Source organism: Xiphophorus maculatus, chromosome 8, assembly GCF_002775205.1.
Source record: "Xiphophorus maculatus strain JP 163 A chromosome 8, X_maculatus-5.0-male, whole genome shotgun sequence".
In the NCBI taxonomy this organism is placed as follows: Eukaryota; Metazoa; Chordata; class Actinopteri; order Cyprinodontiformes; family Poeciliidae; genus Xiphophorus; species Xiphophorus maculatus.
Genome location: NC_036450.1, coordinates 14726066 through 14741698, shown reverse-complemented (window position 1 = coordinate 14741698; position 15633 = coordinate 14726066). Strand labels below are relative to the sequence as shown.

Genomic DNA, 15633 nt, shown 5'->3' with positions numbered 1-15633 from the left:
CTGGTCAGCCATTTTGCAAGCAGCTGTGTTCTCATTCTCAGGCTCTTTGTCATATCTCAAGTGGATGCTGTGTCAGTCCTGGGAACCCTAAGCGAAGATAAAGCTGTCGTTCCTGATGCCTGCAGGGCACCCGAACCACTGGAGAGTGCCCAGGACAGGGAGAGGGATAATCAGGTACATAACAGAGGAGGGGGCGGCGGTTTCACAGAAGACGGGATATTAAGTAAAGCCTTACAGAGTCTTGCTATCACTGCACAAGGATTAACTGATATCTGGACAACATACTGTCCTTCACCCCTGCTGGAGCTGATCCCAGATATTTTGAGGTCTGTTTGCTTCTGTTGGTTGTAAACAAGTGAGGATTAGTTTGCACTAAGTTTTTCCCCTCCAGAGTCAAAATGAGGATGCTACGTTTTTATTTATCTATATATGAAATGCAGTTTATTTGCTATAAAGGTACTGTCTCATGAACATTTATAAGCAAGAAGAAAAAAACCCTAATCACAGGAAAGTGCATTCCAGTTTTAGATACACAACCACAACATATATATATATATATATATATAGACAGATAGATATACCGTAACTAGTGCCATTGTATTTGTCATTCTTTCAGAAATAAGTTTTTTTTTTAATGTATTTATCCATATATATATATATATACATATATATATATATATACAAACATTTTTTTCCCCTCATATTTGACCAGGCTAGAAAGATTATGAAATCTAATTCCTTACTCAAGTCTGCATAGGAACCATGTTTACAAATCTCCATTAGCTTATTCCAGACGGACTTTTAGAGATGCAACACATCCAAGAGGAAAGCCAAGACGTCTCTTCTTACACATTTCTAATGAAGACAAGACACAGGATTATGTCTCTTTCAATGTATTTAGCTATTAAAATCAAAACATACAGTTTCAGCCAAGTTTTAGAGGAATATAGTCCATCTGATTGGATCATCCCTCTCTGGAGTCAGGAAGCTGTGTGTATGGTGATGCATAAACCTTCGCAGTCCACAAGGTTTTCATCACGCCAGATTGTCCTGTAGCTCAGGGTCACAAAATTCACCATGACAACTATAAAAACATGGAGATTCATGGAACTCCTCATTAAGCCCCTCGTGGTGCAGTCAGCCCTCTGCAGTCGTCTCTCTCTCACAGCCTCTTCCTCATCTTGCCCTTCTTCTGGCCTCCACGTCCGAAGCCCGACTTCTTCATCTCTCCCACCCACTGTTTGTTCTTGCTGCGGATTTTCTTCATGCCGCCGCCCTGCAGGAACTGCTGCTTCTGCTTCAGCTTGCGGTGCTTCAGGATCTGTGAGCTGGATCTCAGCTCAGATCGGATCCTGCGCCCGCCTGCCGTCACCTGGGGAGCCGCGGGGCTGTGGGAGCTGGCTCCTCGCCGGCCCCGGCCACGACCTGCAAAACAAAATAAAGAGTGCAACTTTTTCTTTCTACTGTCAGATAACATTGGCATCACTTCAAATAGGAAAGGGGGATGTGTCGTACCTCCTGCAGATCTCTTCCTTCCACCCGTTTCTCCATCTGAACCAGATCCTGCATCCTCGACTTTATATTTCTTCTTCCATTCCTCGTAGCTGACAGGTTGTCAAGTGACACAGCATCACAATAATACAGCTGAAAAGATGGAAGGTCAGAACAGAGACAACACGCTCACAAATGGAAACTGTGGTAAAAGGATACAAGTTTTTCCGTTTCTTGTTGTGCACAATCTGTCCGCTCTCGGTTCTGATCTTCTTGTTTTGCTCCTCCTTTCCTGACTCTTTCACAAAACGCTTCCTCTTTCGGTCCCTGTGGGTTTAAAAAAAGAAACATTAAATACAGTGTCAAATATTGAAATGAGAGACATTTAGAAAAGGAGGCATTAAGGTTTCATTTTAGAGTGTCGATGAGTTTAAATCACCATCTCATAATTTTTTTGTGCTGGTTTAACTGGTCGCCCTCGTCTCCCATGAGGTCGAGGACAGCTGAGGAGGCCTGCTGTTCAAAATGACTGCCTTCTCCACCGAGGCTTAATCTGGTAACAGAACATCACAACACTAGTTTAAATACAAAACATTTTGCGGTAATTGTAGATAAATAAAAAGAAAACCTGTGTCCTCTCCTCACCCTCTCTCAGAGTTGAAGTCTTTAGGTCGGTAAGGGATGTAATACTCCTCCTCTTTGCCCGTTTCCCTGCTTTTCTTGCTCTTTAGGCGTTCTGCATCTTCCTGCACGTTCCTTCTCTTAACTCCGAGCACCTCTGAGAACACCCCCTGGTGGAGACATTGAGAGTTGCATGTACAAATCTACCACAAAATGCTGGCTATGATAGTTGAGATAAAAACCCAGCTGTAATTTTTTTTTAGTATGTCTAACCCAAAGTGAAAAACATCCCATGATTATCTATTTTTTTACTGACCTATCAATTTCCCTAATCTACTTAAACTTGTCTGAACTGAAGTTCCAGTTGTCTTGAATCCAAATATTGATTCCTGTGTGCTTTTAGCTTTGAGTGGTTTTTATTCAGGAATCAAAAACTAAAATTTTAATGGGTAAAATGTCAAAATGAATTCATGATGTGGCAAGTCTTAAACTAATTACATCATTTTGGAGTGACTTGATGTGAAAAGAGTCATTTTTGGGGAAATGTATGAAGTGGAATAAAGCCTGGAAACTCGAGCATTTATCAATACTCTGTTGTTTTGCATATTTATTCAGACCTGGAAAATGATACCAGCAATTCGCAAACTTTTCTGGACTTTTCAAGACAGTGCACTAATCCTATCTCATCAGATCTTCCAGAGCTTTTTATAAGTATTCTTGGATTTCCTAGTTGTGAAATTAATATTTAATATTTACAATTTCTTTGTGATAATTTAGATAAGTGGCCTTCAATAGGAGGCCCAGGGTCCACGAGCCACTTATTTTGACTCATTGAAAACCTTATTTTTTACCCTTTAAGATTTTTATGTAAGTAGCCCTGATTTAGATTGTAAGTCTTCAGGCTCTTCAACCCAGAGAGTGTCTCGAAAGCAGGTTAAACTGAGGCAGATCTGGCTGTCTCTGTTTAGTTATAGACACGTATCTGCTTAAACCAATGAATAAAGAGAATCGGGCACATTTACTATTCTCATACACACACAGATATCTTTTAAGTTCTGATACTCTAGTTCAGAATTTGCTCACAAATACTTAATTTAGTTGCTAAATTGACTTTTAACATATGAAGTTTACTTTGTTACTAAGGGTCAGTTGATCTGTATTGATTACCTGCAGATCTTCCTCCTCGTTATCACCAGCAGTGGCCCTGGGGGGAGCCGACTGCCGCAGCCTGCTTCCCGCCGCCACGTTCTCTCTCTGCTTGTTGAACTTGTCCACCACCTGCTTGTCCTTTGACCGTTTCTTCCGCATCACCTCACTTGCAGGCGTCTTACTGTTAGAGTTGATTTCAAAAATAGTCTAAATGAAAAGGACAAATAAAACAGTATTTAAAGACTTTGGTTCACAGCAAATTCCAGCTTTAAGGGGAACCATCCGTGAACTCACTGATTTGGACTTATAGCTCTTAATTGCGTCGACCAACTGAAGGCGCTCCAGCTCATTTTTCTCCAAACCAGAACCTAGAAAAGGCATTTAAAATTAAACGTCGGCCATGATGTGCTGTGAGCCCATTTTTAAAAAGCTCCTTCCTCAAACTGACCGAGTAACGGATGTACGGCCATGCTGGACACATCGGTGCTTTTCACCCGCCTGATTGACTCTGCCGACGGGTTCGGTCTGGACTTCAGGTACTGCTTGTAGGCATTCTCTGAGACGCGATGCAGGTTCTGCAGGTCCAGGGAGTTTTCATGAGCCGTGATCAGATGGGAGCCTTCGTCATCCAAGATGCTCTGAGGGACTCTTCCAAACACACCGTCTGAATCTGGAAAAAAATGAATAAAAACAGAAAAATTAAACCTCAAACAGTTTTTAATCACGACAAGAGCCAAAAGGCCGTCTACAACGTTTACCCTGTGTGTGGTCAGCTGTCGCAAACTGAACAGGCCTTCCAAGGAACAGGTGGAGATCATAGACATACGGCATTTCATCTGGACACACCATGCTGTACGCTGTACCACTGCGTCCCGCACGTCCCACACGGCCTGATTGGATAAGACAAACGGTACTTCAGTCTCCTGAGCTCCAATAATAAGTGAGGAAAACAAATATATGAGGTCAAAGAATGAAGCACCAACCGACTCTGTGCAAGAAGAGTTTTGCTTTGGACGGAAAGTTGTAATTGATGACATTGTCCAGCAGGGGGATGTCTATACCACGAGCTGCTACATCAGTGACAATAAGCACCATGGCTTTCCGGTGCACAAACTTCCCGATGTTGATCTTCCTGGCAGTCTGGTCGAGGGCGCTGTAGATGTAGGCGCACTCGATGCCTTCTGAAGACAACAGCTGCAGGACACATGGAAGCACTTTTTACTTTACAGTATTCAAAAAGATTTTTTTTTTCCTCGTTCAACAGGGTTCTTACACATTTTTAATTTGGAATTTTTCCTTCTATGGATGGAAACAGAAAAAGGGATGGACAGATAGAAGGATGTATGAGGAAAATTGAGGAACGGATGGAGCGATGGGGGGGAAATAAAATAAAGATTTTTAAAAAGTGAAATCTAACAAAGCATTTTTGATTTAGTTCCTAATGCAAATATCATAATACACTTGAAATAAGACAAGTTATGAGTAAAATAATCTGCCAGTGAAAAAAAGACATTTTAACTTATTATATGGGAAAAATACCACATTCCACTGGCAGATTATTTCACTTATAACTAGGACTTTTTCATCAATATTATGGAATTATTAACTTAAAACAAGCTCTTGTATCTTGCTGGAAAACAAACAAAAAAAAAACACTATAGAATAAATTTATGAAAGAGCAAACACAGAGTTGGTCTGGTGGTGAATCTCACCTCATTCAGGTACTCCACATGATGCTTGGTGGCAGCAAAGACCACCGTCTGCTCCTGAGGCTTTGCCACATTCCTCAGGAGGTGCAGCAGCAGCGCCGGCTTGTCATCCACACGCAAGTGGAAGAACGACAGCTGATGGACGACATGATCAGAAAACATTTGAGGAGAGCTGGACATTAATTTCACTGAAATTAATGAAACTTGGCAGGGTGATTAAAACCATTTTCATTGACGTCTTTAGAAATTTGGGTGAAACTAAACAAAAATTTAGTTATTTCAATGTCAGATGACAAAATGAGAGAAGGTTCATGAATCCACGTTAGGATTGTGGATGCATAACGTCAAAGGGACAAACTAACGCAAGCTTTTAAAACATTAATGTTTTATAATGAGACAAAAGCATATAAATATTATTTATCTGATTGTAAACAATAGCTTCTTCTGCTGATTGATCCGCTGTTGATTTAAATCAACAAAATTTCTGCCACACATCCAAACAAAAATTCACTGATGACTACCCCAACATATGGAAAGAAGAGCTACTGCAGAAAACGGGTCATATATTCAGTCTCTAACTTACCTTAATCTGGTCACTGAGTTTTGCATCAACATCCAGGCGAATCAGCACAGGTTCTGTCAGCCCTGGAGACAGAAGTTGATTCAGTCCAAACCAAATTAAACATTTGATGGCAAGTCACGAAAGAGCGAAACAGCTGATCTCACCGGCTCTGGCAAACTCCACCAAGAGTTTGGGCAGAGTGGCGGAGAACAGGAGGGTCTGTCTGGTGTCTGGAAGCCTGCGGATGATCTCCTGAAGCTGATCGGCAAAACCCATTTCAAACAGCCTGAGAGGAGGGAGCGGGGGAAGACAAAAAAAAGTCAAATCTTTTCACTGCAAAAGATTTCACGCGTAGCTTCAAGACCCACAAGTTGACTAGAAGTGGATTTAAGGAGTGAATTTTCTGCACTAGAGAGAAATAAATGCCTTTTCAAAGATGAAATTTTGTAGAAAATGTCTTGATCTTCATTAACCAATCCTTCACTTTAAATTAAAATGTCATTCATCGTCCGTCTTGATTTTCGTAAGATTTTAATTTGCTTTATCATTTTATATAAGGACTAGAATCAGTACAAATTTGACCATTAAATTTTTTTTTTTACGTTTATGTGAATTAACCAGTGAAGCTTGTGTATTAAATTTGCACAAAATCCTTCCACGGGCTATAAATGGACACCCCTGTGTTTGATCATGTGCTAGAATGGTCTAGTCAAAGTAAAGACAAAAGGTTCAGTCTCTAGATTTGCAAATCTGGTAGAAAAAATATCAAAGTAAAAATATTTTATTTTTTTATTTTGATAAAATAAAAATAAATATGAATAAATAAATAAACATGCCTTTTGAAAAGCTATGTTTCATTTACCATCCACTTCATAATTACTGATTCTTATTGGACTATCACATAAAATTACAAGTAAAAACAATGAATGTTGTGTTTGTTCTATGATAAAGTGAAACAAAGCTACTCGTGTGTGAATACCTTTGAAAGGAACTGTGATTTACCTGTCAGCCTCATCAAACACCACATACTCCACACCGTGCAGCTTCAGGTTCATGTCTGTGATGACGTGCATGAGACGTCCAGGGGTGCCAATAATTCTGTAGGAAGACAGCAGATCTCAGATCTTTACTTTCTTAACATGCATATGGGTAAAACCATTTGAAGGATGATGCTAAATTGAAAAACGTACATGTCTGGGTTTTCATGAAGCGCGGCGAACTGATCCTCCATGCTGGAAACGGGGGATATTTACTGTTACCACACATTTAAAGAGACAACAAAACAACAACAAAAATAATACAAAAGAGGAGTTACAAACCTGTCTCCACCAAGAATTAAAGCAGTCTTCAAGCGTGTGAATTTACCCAGCTATATAACAAAATCAGAAGAAACTTTACTCAACATTAATTAACATTTAACATGTTTCAAACCAAAAGAATAAAAACACAGCAGCCATCTTGAAAACCTGAATACATGCCAAACAGACCTCTTTTGTGAACTTCATGGTCTGGAGGGCCAATTCTCTGGTGGGGGTCAGGATGAGAGCTCGGGCTCCTGTTTGGGCTTGAGGGGCCTTCAGTTTCTCAAACATGGGCACCAGAAAAGCAGCCGTCTTCCCGCTGCCTGTCCTTGCCATGGCAACCACATCCTTCCCATCCAGAATCACAGGAATGGTCTGATGAGGGGAAAAGAAGAAATGTAACGCCAAGAATGTCACAACTATTTCACAACATGATCCAAAGATTAGACTGACATACCTTCCTCTGAATTGGAGTAGGGACTTTGTAACCCTTCTTCATGACACCCTTATAAACAGGAAAGCTGAGACCTGGAATTACATATAAAGTTATGAAACTACTGACTGTAGATCAAGAAAAATCAGATTTAAAAAGTCAATAAATAACATGCCATAAAGCAGTGAAAAGCAGCTCACCCATGGACTGAAACCCTCCAGACTTTTTCTTCTTCTTGTTTTGGGCTCGGACGAGTTCCCTGGTGTCGGGCTCAACATCAGATGTGCAATCTGACGCCACAGGGAAGCGTGGCAGTTTCCTCCCTGGCTGTTAGCATCAGCAAGACAACATGTCCATCACTAGTTGATAACACTGAATTATAAGGAACAGCATGGTTGTTATAGTAAGGACAAGAGGTGCGCCGATCGATCGGCCACCGATCATTATCAGCCTATTTCCGTGAAATTATTATTATTATAATAATTATTATTTGACTCAAGTATAATTTAGGGTACATACAACCTTACTGTTAAATATTATTTTACTGATTGCAGGTTGTTAGTTGTCATTTTGACTGAATAGCTGCTGTATTGTGCCTGTAAGTATTTTACATGTTTTATGTCTAAATTAGGTGAATTTATTACCAGATCATTTTTTTTATTTTGCCAGATCACATAGTAGAATTTATACCTAAAGCGAAAAATTAACAGCCAATCCAGATGATCGGCAAAGATCAGCCTCATGGATGATCAGTATCGGAATCGGCAGCAAAACACCTGATTGAAGCATCCCTACTAGGGACACCTAAGACATTTTTGTCACAGCATGACCTCATATTTGCACGGATTTTATTGGGATTTCATGTGATTAATCAACACAAAGTAAAACAGTCTCATCCACTAAGGATGTGAAACAAACATGGACATTAAGGGTAACTTTAGTCCATCTAACTGCAACATCAATGCAACGGATGAACGTCTTGATAATTGAAAGTTTGTATCCTTTTAAATATTTTGTCCAAGCTGTTCTTTGTAACTGTCAGTACTGCACACACTGATGCTCCAATGACTGTTTAGGTCAAAACACACTCATATGCTAAAGTGACCCAGATCTAAATCTCAATATGTTCAGGAAGCCTTAAACATAAATTTACAATCACTTACACTTTTCCCTCAAATATGAAAGAAGAATAGACAAGCATTTATGTCTCTAAATGTCTAAAACTGGTAGAGACATAGAAGTCAGAAAGTCAGTCAAAAAAATTAACATTCAATGTGAATAGACTAACCGAGGCAGATTACAAATTGACATTTGTATTTCCCAATGAAATACTTTGAAGTTTGTGACTGGAGTGTGGAAAAAGTCTAAGGGGTGTGAATATTTTTGTAAGACTGCGGATTCAAGCACTACTATTTTAGTCACCTGAGGGAAAAGGGCATTTGCTGCCATGTTTTGGTGAATATAAAGAGTCAATGTAATGTCAAGTAAAGTAACTGCTTTGTATTTTACCGTTCTCTGCAGGCGATCGAGTATAATGTTGTTTGCAAGGAGGTTATAGTGGCTAAAACAATGTGTCACTGTTTGGTCAACGCGGGCATCGCTTCAGGACAACAGTGGCGTAATTGGACATTGAAACGGTAAACAAGCCTACATGTGGTAATTTAATGATAATAATCAATTGTTTGTAGTAAAACTAACCAAAACTATACAAAGGGGGCAAACGGATTTGAATCGGAGACCTCTTAATCAACAGTCAAATGCTCTACCACTGAGATATACTTCTATCTGCACAGACAGCCGCCCATGCTGCCACTAGCGAACCGACGAATACATTTAGATGTAGAAAACATGTTGATTATTTTTCTAGGAAAAGTGGTTCAAAACTCTTGTGACTTACAGAATCATCGTCTTTAATTTCAGCAGCCAGCTGAAAGTCTCCATCAGAGTCAACCTCCTGCTCCCTGTTATGTCTTTTTTTCTTCGTCAGCTTCTTCTTTCTCTGAGCCATCTTGCCACCTTGATGTCTCTACAGTCGGGTTTTAAATGTATGAACAGATTACAAAAAAACAGCTTATTTCTTCTCCCTACACCATGTCACTCCTAGTAGATACGTTGAACACGTGGGGAAGTAAAAGCTTTCCTCTGCTTTTGCCGTCGCTTGAAGCTCGACGTCGCCACCTACTGCCACGGAGGATTAAGCGCCGTTCAAATCAGCGGAAGGTGGTCAGAGTCCGCTTCTGTTTGTCACAGGCGTTTATTCAAGTTTGTATTAAGTGCAGGTGCTTTATTGGTGATTCTGTTATTTTTAAGTTCCCTTCTCTTTTCAGTTTTATAAATTGCGCTAGTGATGAGGGGTTAAGTCTTTCAATGAACACTGCCTTGCCATTCTCAACCTTACTCTTTAGAAAACTAGTTATGGCTCTGTTATTTTTTTCTTTACCTTTGTTAAATGGTCAGGTTCAAGGCCCTATATGTTCCTGTCAAAAAGCAAAAGATGGTGGAAGTCCACAGGTTTGTCCATTGTGAGTACTTCCAGCTTATTTTCTCTTATTATGAGGCAGTGAAATTAGAGGTTAGGTCCTCTAATTTTGGTAATCTCATTTCTGTAGCAAGAAAAACTCTAAAGTATTTGACACTATCAAGGGTATTATGTCGCCTCCACCTCAGCATTCTGGGTAACTTTTCTGATGATGGCTGCAACACATTTTTCATTTTTTTAATAAGGTAATGGCCTTAAAATCTGATTTCCCTTCCTGATATGGATAGTCCTCAGTGCTTGGAGTCATTTACTTCTTTTCCATCAATTACACTGGATGAGTTGGCTACATTTATTGGCAACTTATCTTAAACATGCTGAGGTAACGTCTGTACTAAAGAAATTCAATATTGATGGCAGTGTTATTGGTCATTATTGGCCGACTTCAAAGCTGCCTTTTTCTTACTAAATTATCCAAAAAAGTTGTAGAAAGTTAGTGCAGATCACTTTTAAGTAAGTTACAGATTTTCTGCACAGAAAAAAATGTGCAGGATTTCTTGTTAAAACCAAGATTAGTGTCTCTGAGCTTAAGAACTTTCCTGATATAAAATAATACTTATACTTTAATATCACAAAAGACTGTGAGAAAAGTACAGACATTTGAATAAAACAGTATTTTATAATCCCCCAACCGAGCTGCTGTTGATGCAAAATACATTGTTCTGTGTTAAAAAAGAAATCTTTCAGTCCCAAATATTAAACGGACAGCTGTGACTGAAAATACCCAATCAGACTGCAAGCTGCATGGGGATCAAATCTGAAGCGTTGCATTTATTTTTCTTATTTTTGCAGCTTGAGCAAGCCTGCAGCATAAAACGGACACTTCAGTAACATGTTGTTTTATTCTGAAAACGTGTTTTAGTCCCATTGTCTATTTTTTGAAAAAAATGTAATCATGTGGAAATTAATGAGGATGCATGATTAGCTGCTGCATTGGTAAAGTGTATAAAAATTGAAGTAAAAATAAAATGTGAGCACTGAATTGCATTTAATTAATTAGTGCTTGCAAATGTTCTGTGTTGTTTCAGTGACTTAAAACAAAGTTTGCACTTTATTTTTTTTAAGTTGGTTTTAAACACTAGAAGCTAACTTTTTCAAATCTCTGAGTAAAGATTTGTTGTCAGGATGATAACAGATGTTTATAGCAGCCAAAATGTGTGCTCTGCTGCCTGATGCCAGCAGGCTGATGTACAATAAATAAGACAACACCATGGTAACAGCTTGAAGCTAAATGCATTTATACACTCTCTTACAGTCTGGCAGGGTGAGTAAAAAATAGACCGGTTCAGAAACTGGAAGGCCTGCAGGGTATGCTATAAGGAAAGTGGAGCAGCCAGCTGTTAGTGTTGTCCTTATAGGTAATGTAAGGGATTAAAAAAAGAGATTAAGATGTGGCTGCAAAGGGAGGTTCGTTGTTTCAGTAAGGCGTCTTAAGAAGAAAAAAAAGCCAGATGGTGGAACCGATGTACTCCCAGTTCAGTTTCCACAGTTCCGGGCATGAACTCAAGTTTCAGTTTCTTAAACTAGGTCTGGCCTGTCTTAATCACTGGTTCAACTTCAAGTGAACCGCTTCAGTCATTTCTTTGAAGTCTTAACTCTGTGTTTGGGGCAAAACTCTAAGTGTATAATGTAAAATAGCATATTTTCATTTCTCTTTTTTCTTCATTTTTTTTTATTTCTCTCTTTTCTTCTTGTTCTGTTTTTTGTTCTTTTCTATTTTTCCTTTTCCTTTTTTTCACTTTTTCACAATCCTTTTTCTCTTTTATTCATGTAATGAAACGTTGAACAGAATATCAACAGTCTCTTACTCTCTCAGTAACACCCACGTACAAATCAGAAAGCCCTTGAGATCTCAATCATTTATTGAATAGAGTGTACGAATACATATGAAACATAAAGAACAGGTGTTATTGATTTCAGTATTTTTAATTTGATTATATTTCAAGGACATTTGGTCCAAACATGCATGAAAGGCAACAATAATCGAAAACATGAGAAGATTGTGTTGCGTTAAGATTTTTGCTCTTTTTTGGGCAGAGCTTTTTCATGCTTGATTAAGAGATTGAATCTAACTATGGGATATGTTTTTGAACTGGTATTTTTATTGCTTGAGAAGTTAAGGTAGCACTGTTCATTGTAAATTACATACACACCAAATTGCACCTTTACCACTCAGATGAATGAGTCATAATGTGATAAGTAATTTACTCTCTAATGGTGACGATGAAGTGTTTTAAAAAGTTCATGCTAGAATAAATTCTCTTTCTACACTAAACCACCATAGACATTATCAAATCATGACTTGCCAAGTCACGTAGTTGAAGTTGAATAATAATCTATGTCAAATTATCAGTGGAGAAAATTTTAATGTGGTTCATCAGGGTTTGATTTGTTTTGCATCATAAAACTTTGGCATTTTATCAAGGATAGGTAGACTTTTAGATAGGTCAATGTAAGAATTTAAGAGAGTATTGACCTAAACAATAAAAAAATCTGTCTTGTAAGCTGTTTTATCTAAAACATGTGCTGAGTTTATATACAAATACACCAATTTACTGAGTATTAGTGTCTAAATGGATACAGAATCAAATGATTAGTAACAGATGTCAACTCAACTCTTTTTGGAGAGTTCAGAAAGTGGTCCAGCTTGGCAGATGCTGCCTCTCTAAGCCCGGGAGATTGATAGGAGTGCTTAAATTAATAGATTGAGCTGATGGTTGTAAAAAAATAATAATCTTTTAAATCGTGGTAGCAGTTAAATGTTTTTCCATCCTCTCGGTGTAAGTCATTTTATTATTATTTATTTTTCACTGTTTAAAAAGCTAGCACAGCGTTGAGATGGCATTTTAAAAAGAGTCCATACATCAAATTAGTATCATGACTGATGAACAGTAACAAGTCAGGCAGTCCCTCCAGAAACCCTTTAAATTCAGTGTTAATTTTCCATGACAGTCCACTGTACATCCGAAAGGCACATTAATCTCAACAACCCTTCAAACTGTGTTGAAAGGCTGTTTGTGAGGATGTGTCGGCGCTGGAGTTGAATCCTATAAAAATGATTGCATATTGAGGAAATGACTGTGAATGAATCTGGAGATGTTACATTACATCAAATGCTCAAACATGTCTGTATTATCCAGCTGTAAAAATAAACTGCTGAGCAAAATAAGACTAAGGGCAGGCAAGGCGTTGTCTTTGAGTTCACTGGGACGGCTTTGCACTGCGGATGGATCAGTCAGTGACAGCAGCAGATGGAGGGAGGGCCCTGAGGGTTACCTTCAGGCTCCAGGGCAGGGAGAAAGAAGGGACACACACAAACCGTTTGGTCGCTGATTGGACTAAAGAACACTAAGATCCAATGTTCTGGCAGTGTCTGCATGCTCAAGAGGTCTCATAATGGTATTATGTTAATGCAGTAGCCAGATCTGGTAGCTTATTTAAGGGGAAGCTTCACAAGAACCGGATTTTAAAGTGTAATATACTCACCATATCAGAAAAATGTTAACATTTTTAATGAGAGAATTATAATTTTCCATATTTCTGCAAAAAAGTCTGGATGAAACGACATGGCATATGGGGCATGAATCTCCCCATACACTTTGACCCTTTCAACTCCAGATCGGCTTTCCTGCCATATAATTTGTGTCATTTAGACAAACTGAACCCTCATTTAAGCCCAAACAAAAGCATCTTTTCAAAACTTCTTTCTATTGCTAATTCTAATAATGATTTCCAGACATTCTCGGCCAATTATTGTACCATTTTGTGTCCATTAAAATGGTACAATTTTACACCTAGAGCTGAACGTGAACATGAAATCATAAAGGCAACCTCCTTACTTTATTTAAATAGAGCAATCAAAACAGCCATCTTTGCCTAACTTGACTAAAACCTAAATGATCATTTGAAAAAAGAAAGTGTTACAAAATACCTACAGTATGAAATTTGTTTGCTTTTATGGTCAAACTCAAATGATATTTATTTTATTATTGACTAAGGTACATAGAAATTACTCTGCAGGAACTAAAGAACCACAAACTGCCAACTCCGGACCTGCCAGATCTGTGGTTAGCGGTGTTTCCTTGTACCAATATTCAGTAGGGTTTAAATTCTAGCTGGGACTTCTCTGCATTGAGTATTATGTGTGCACAGCATCGATCTGTGAAGTTCTTTATGCAAGGATAGGTAGACTTTCCTACCTTCAGCCCATATCTGACCCAACAAATCAGCTTTTGCTCAGACGTCCCAAGTGGATTCTTAAATGAATATTAGTGGAGTCTCTGGGGTCTTGTAAAAACATTAGTTTTTACAAAACCCCTTTCTAAACTTTCTCCTCAGATTAGAAAAAGGCCTTTAATCTCGGAATTAGAACATCAAAATAATTGCGCTTTGGACACCTGAGATTTAAACAGACAGTTGTGGAGTTTCAGTGAGCTTAGTTCTTGCACAAAAAATTGAATTTTAATTTGCAAAAGACATTTTGTACTTGGTTATTTGGCCTTGTGTCATGTTATTTTCCCTATAGAAGACATTTTTGTCTTCAGCAATATTTCACATTATAAGGCTTCAACTGCTTTTTGTATAAGTAAATTCATAGAAATTGCTTTGAAAATTCATTTGGTGTTGAAAACTGGTTGGTTGATGGACATAACAGTCATTCAAAGAACTGAATGACAAAAAAAGAAGAAATCAACAAATCCAAGGAAGACTTCCCTAGCAGTATGAGCTTTCATCATTATTTAATACAAATCAAGAAAATACATTATATTTGGTCTTGCAAAGGCAAGTTGCAAGGGTGTTCATTGGAGAGTTCAAGCGGTGGCACAAAGGTATATATAATTCATGCAGAAAAATCATAGGAGATGGCTTTTAGAGCAATAAAGAAAAATTCAAAAGTGCTTACTTTTCTGTGGCAAAGCCTAAGCCCTTTCAGTTAGTCGTCTCCTTTGCTGTATAAGTAGTATCCGGCTTTGCTCTCTCTTTTAGTGTAAAACTGCAGACGCACATACATTGGGTCAAACTTTCAATTACTTGAAATTCTGAGAGCTAAAAGGCACTTCTGCTTTAGGGCTTGGGTAGTTAATCTTACAGCTAGTTCCAGCATTAGGGTGATAATCACTGGACATGAGAAATAAATGTCCCTAGAGGCGTGCGAAAGGGACCCCTGATTATTTCTTCTTCCACACCAATAGTGGAGGGATAGTAATTTCAAACTTCAGTGGCTTTAGACCTTGTAGCTGATGCAGTTGTTGGCAGATGTAGCCATAAGAATATTTTTCCATGTTGTACAGCCAGATTACTGCTCATTAATGCTGCAGAGACCCTGCTGGGCAGACCTAATGACAAATTTCAGTTTCATCTCTCCTGTACTTTTAGGGCAGGGTTATGCGCAGTGACAGATGCCCAGAATTAAAATCCATGGTGCTGAATTAACTTTTCATGCATTCCCTTCTTACATTTATGTTGTTTCTTTTTGGCCACCGCTTGCTGCAGGCTCAGTTCCTCTTCTGGTGTCTTAATTGCAATTTCATCAAGTATTTAGAGCCCTGCAGCCCTCCCTATTTTTGTCACTGTCACTCCAAACTAGCCGGTGGCAGTGACTTCAAGGGTATTTAAAGCAGCTTTTGTGTATCCTAAGTTAAGTCGGGAGCAGCTTGGGGGAGGTTTGCTTTCATCAATGCGGTACTGCTGGACCTCCTTTCTCCCCTCCAAGTCGATCCTTCTCTCACTCCTCATGTCATGGTTTTATCACTCAAAGGCTCAGCAGAAATGAATGAGGCCTGGAACACGGCAAAGAGGAAAAAGGTTGAGACAAAAGCGGGATGCGCGCA

At 38.8% G+C, this 15633-nt stretch overlaps 1 protein-coding gene across 1 annotated transcript; it reads right to left on the bottom strand.

The window, feature by feature from the left end:
• Positions 1-877: 877 nt before the first annotated feature.
• On the bottom strand, positions 878-9412 carry ddx54 (DEAD-box helicase 54). The gene is made up of 20 exons (XM_005803739.2): positions 9164-9412; positions 7467-7593; positions 7291-7361; positions 7020-7208; positions 6852-6901; positions 6723-6764; positions 6535-6630; positions 5697-5818; positions 5554-5615; positions 4974-5105; positions 4245-4455; positions 4020-4151; positions 3710-3931; positions 3556-3629; positions 3280-3468; positions 2137-2282; positions 1931-2044; positions 1711-1818; positions 1516-1604; positions 878-1425 (listed from the first exon to the last, which is right to left on the bottom strand). The coding sequence occupies exons 1-20, from the start codon at positions 9272-9274 to the stop codon at positions 1163-1165; spliced, it is 2550 nt and encodes an 849-aa protein (XP_005803796.1). The 5' UTR covers positions 9275-9412; the 3' UTR covers positions 878-1162.
• Positions 9413-15633: the final 6221 nt, after the last annotated feature.

Excerpts from the sequence above, each read along its gene's own strand:
- ddx54 (XM_005803739.2), bottom strand. The coding sequence starts at position 9,274 with ATGGCTCAGAGAAAGAAGAAGCTGACGAAGAAAAAAAGACATAACAGG. Across the intron at positions 4,152-4,244 it reads ACTCTTCTTGCACAGAGTCG|GCCGTGTGGGACGTGCGGGA; the intron begins GTTGGTGCTTCA and ends TTATCCAATCAG. Across the intron at positions 2,283-3,279 it reads ACGAGGAGGAAGATCTGCAG|GGGGTGTTCTCAGAGGTGCT; the intron begins GTAATCAATACA and ends TGTCTCCACCAG.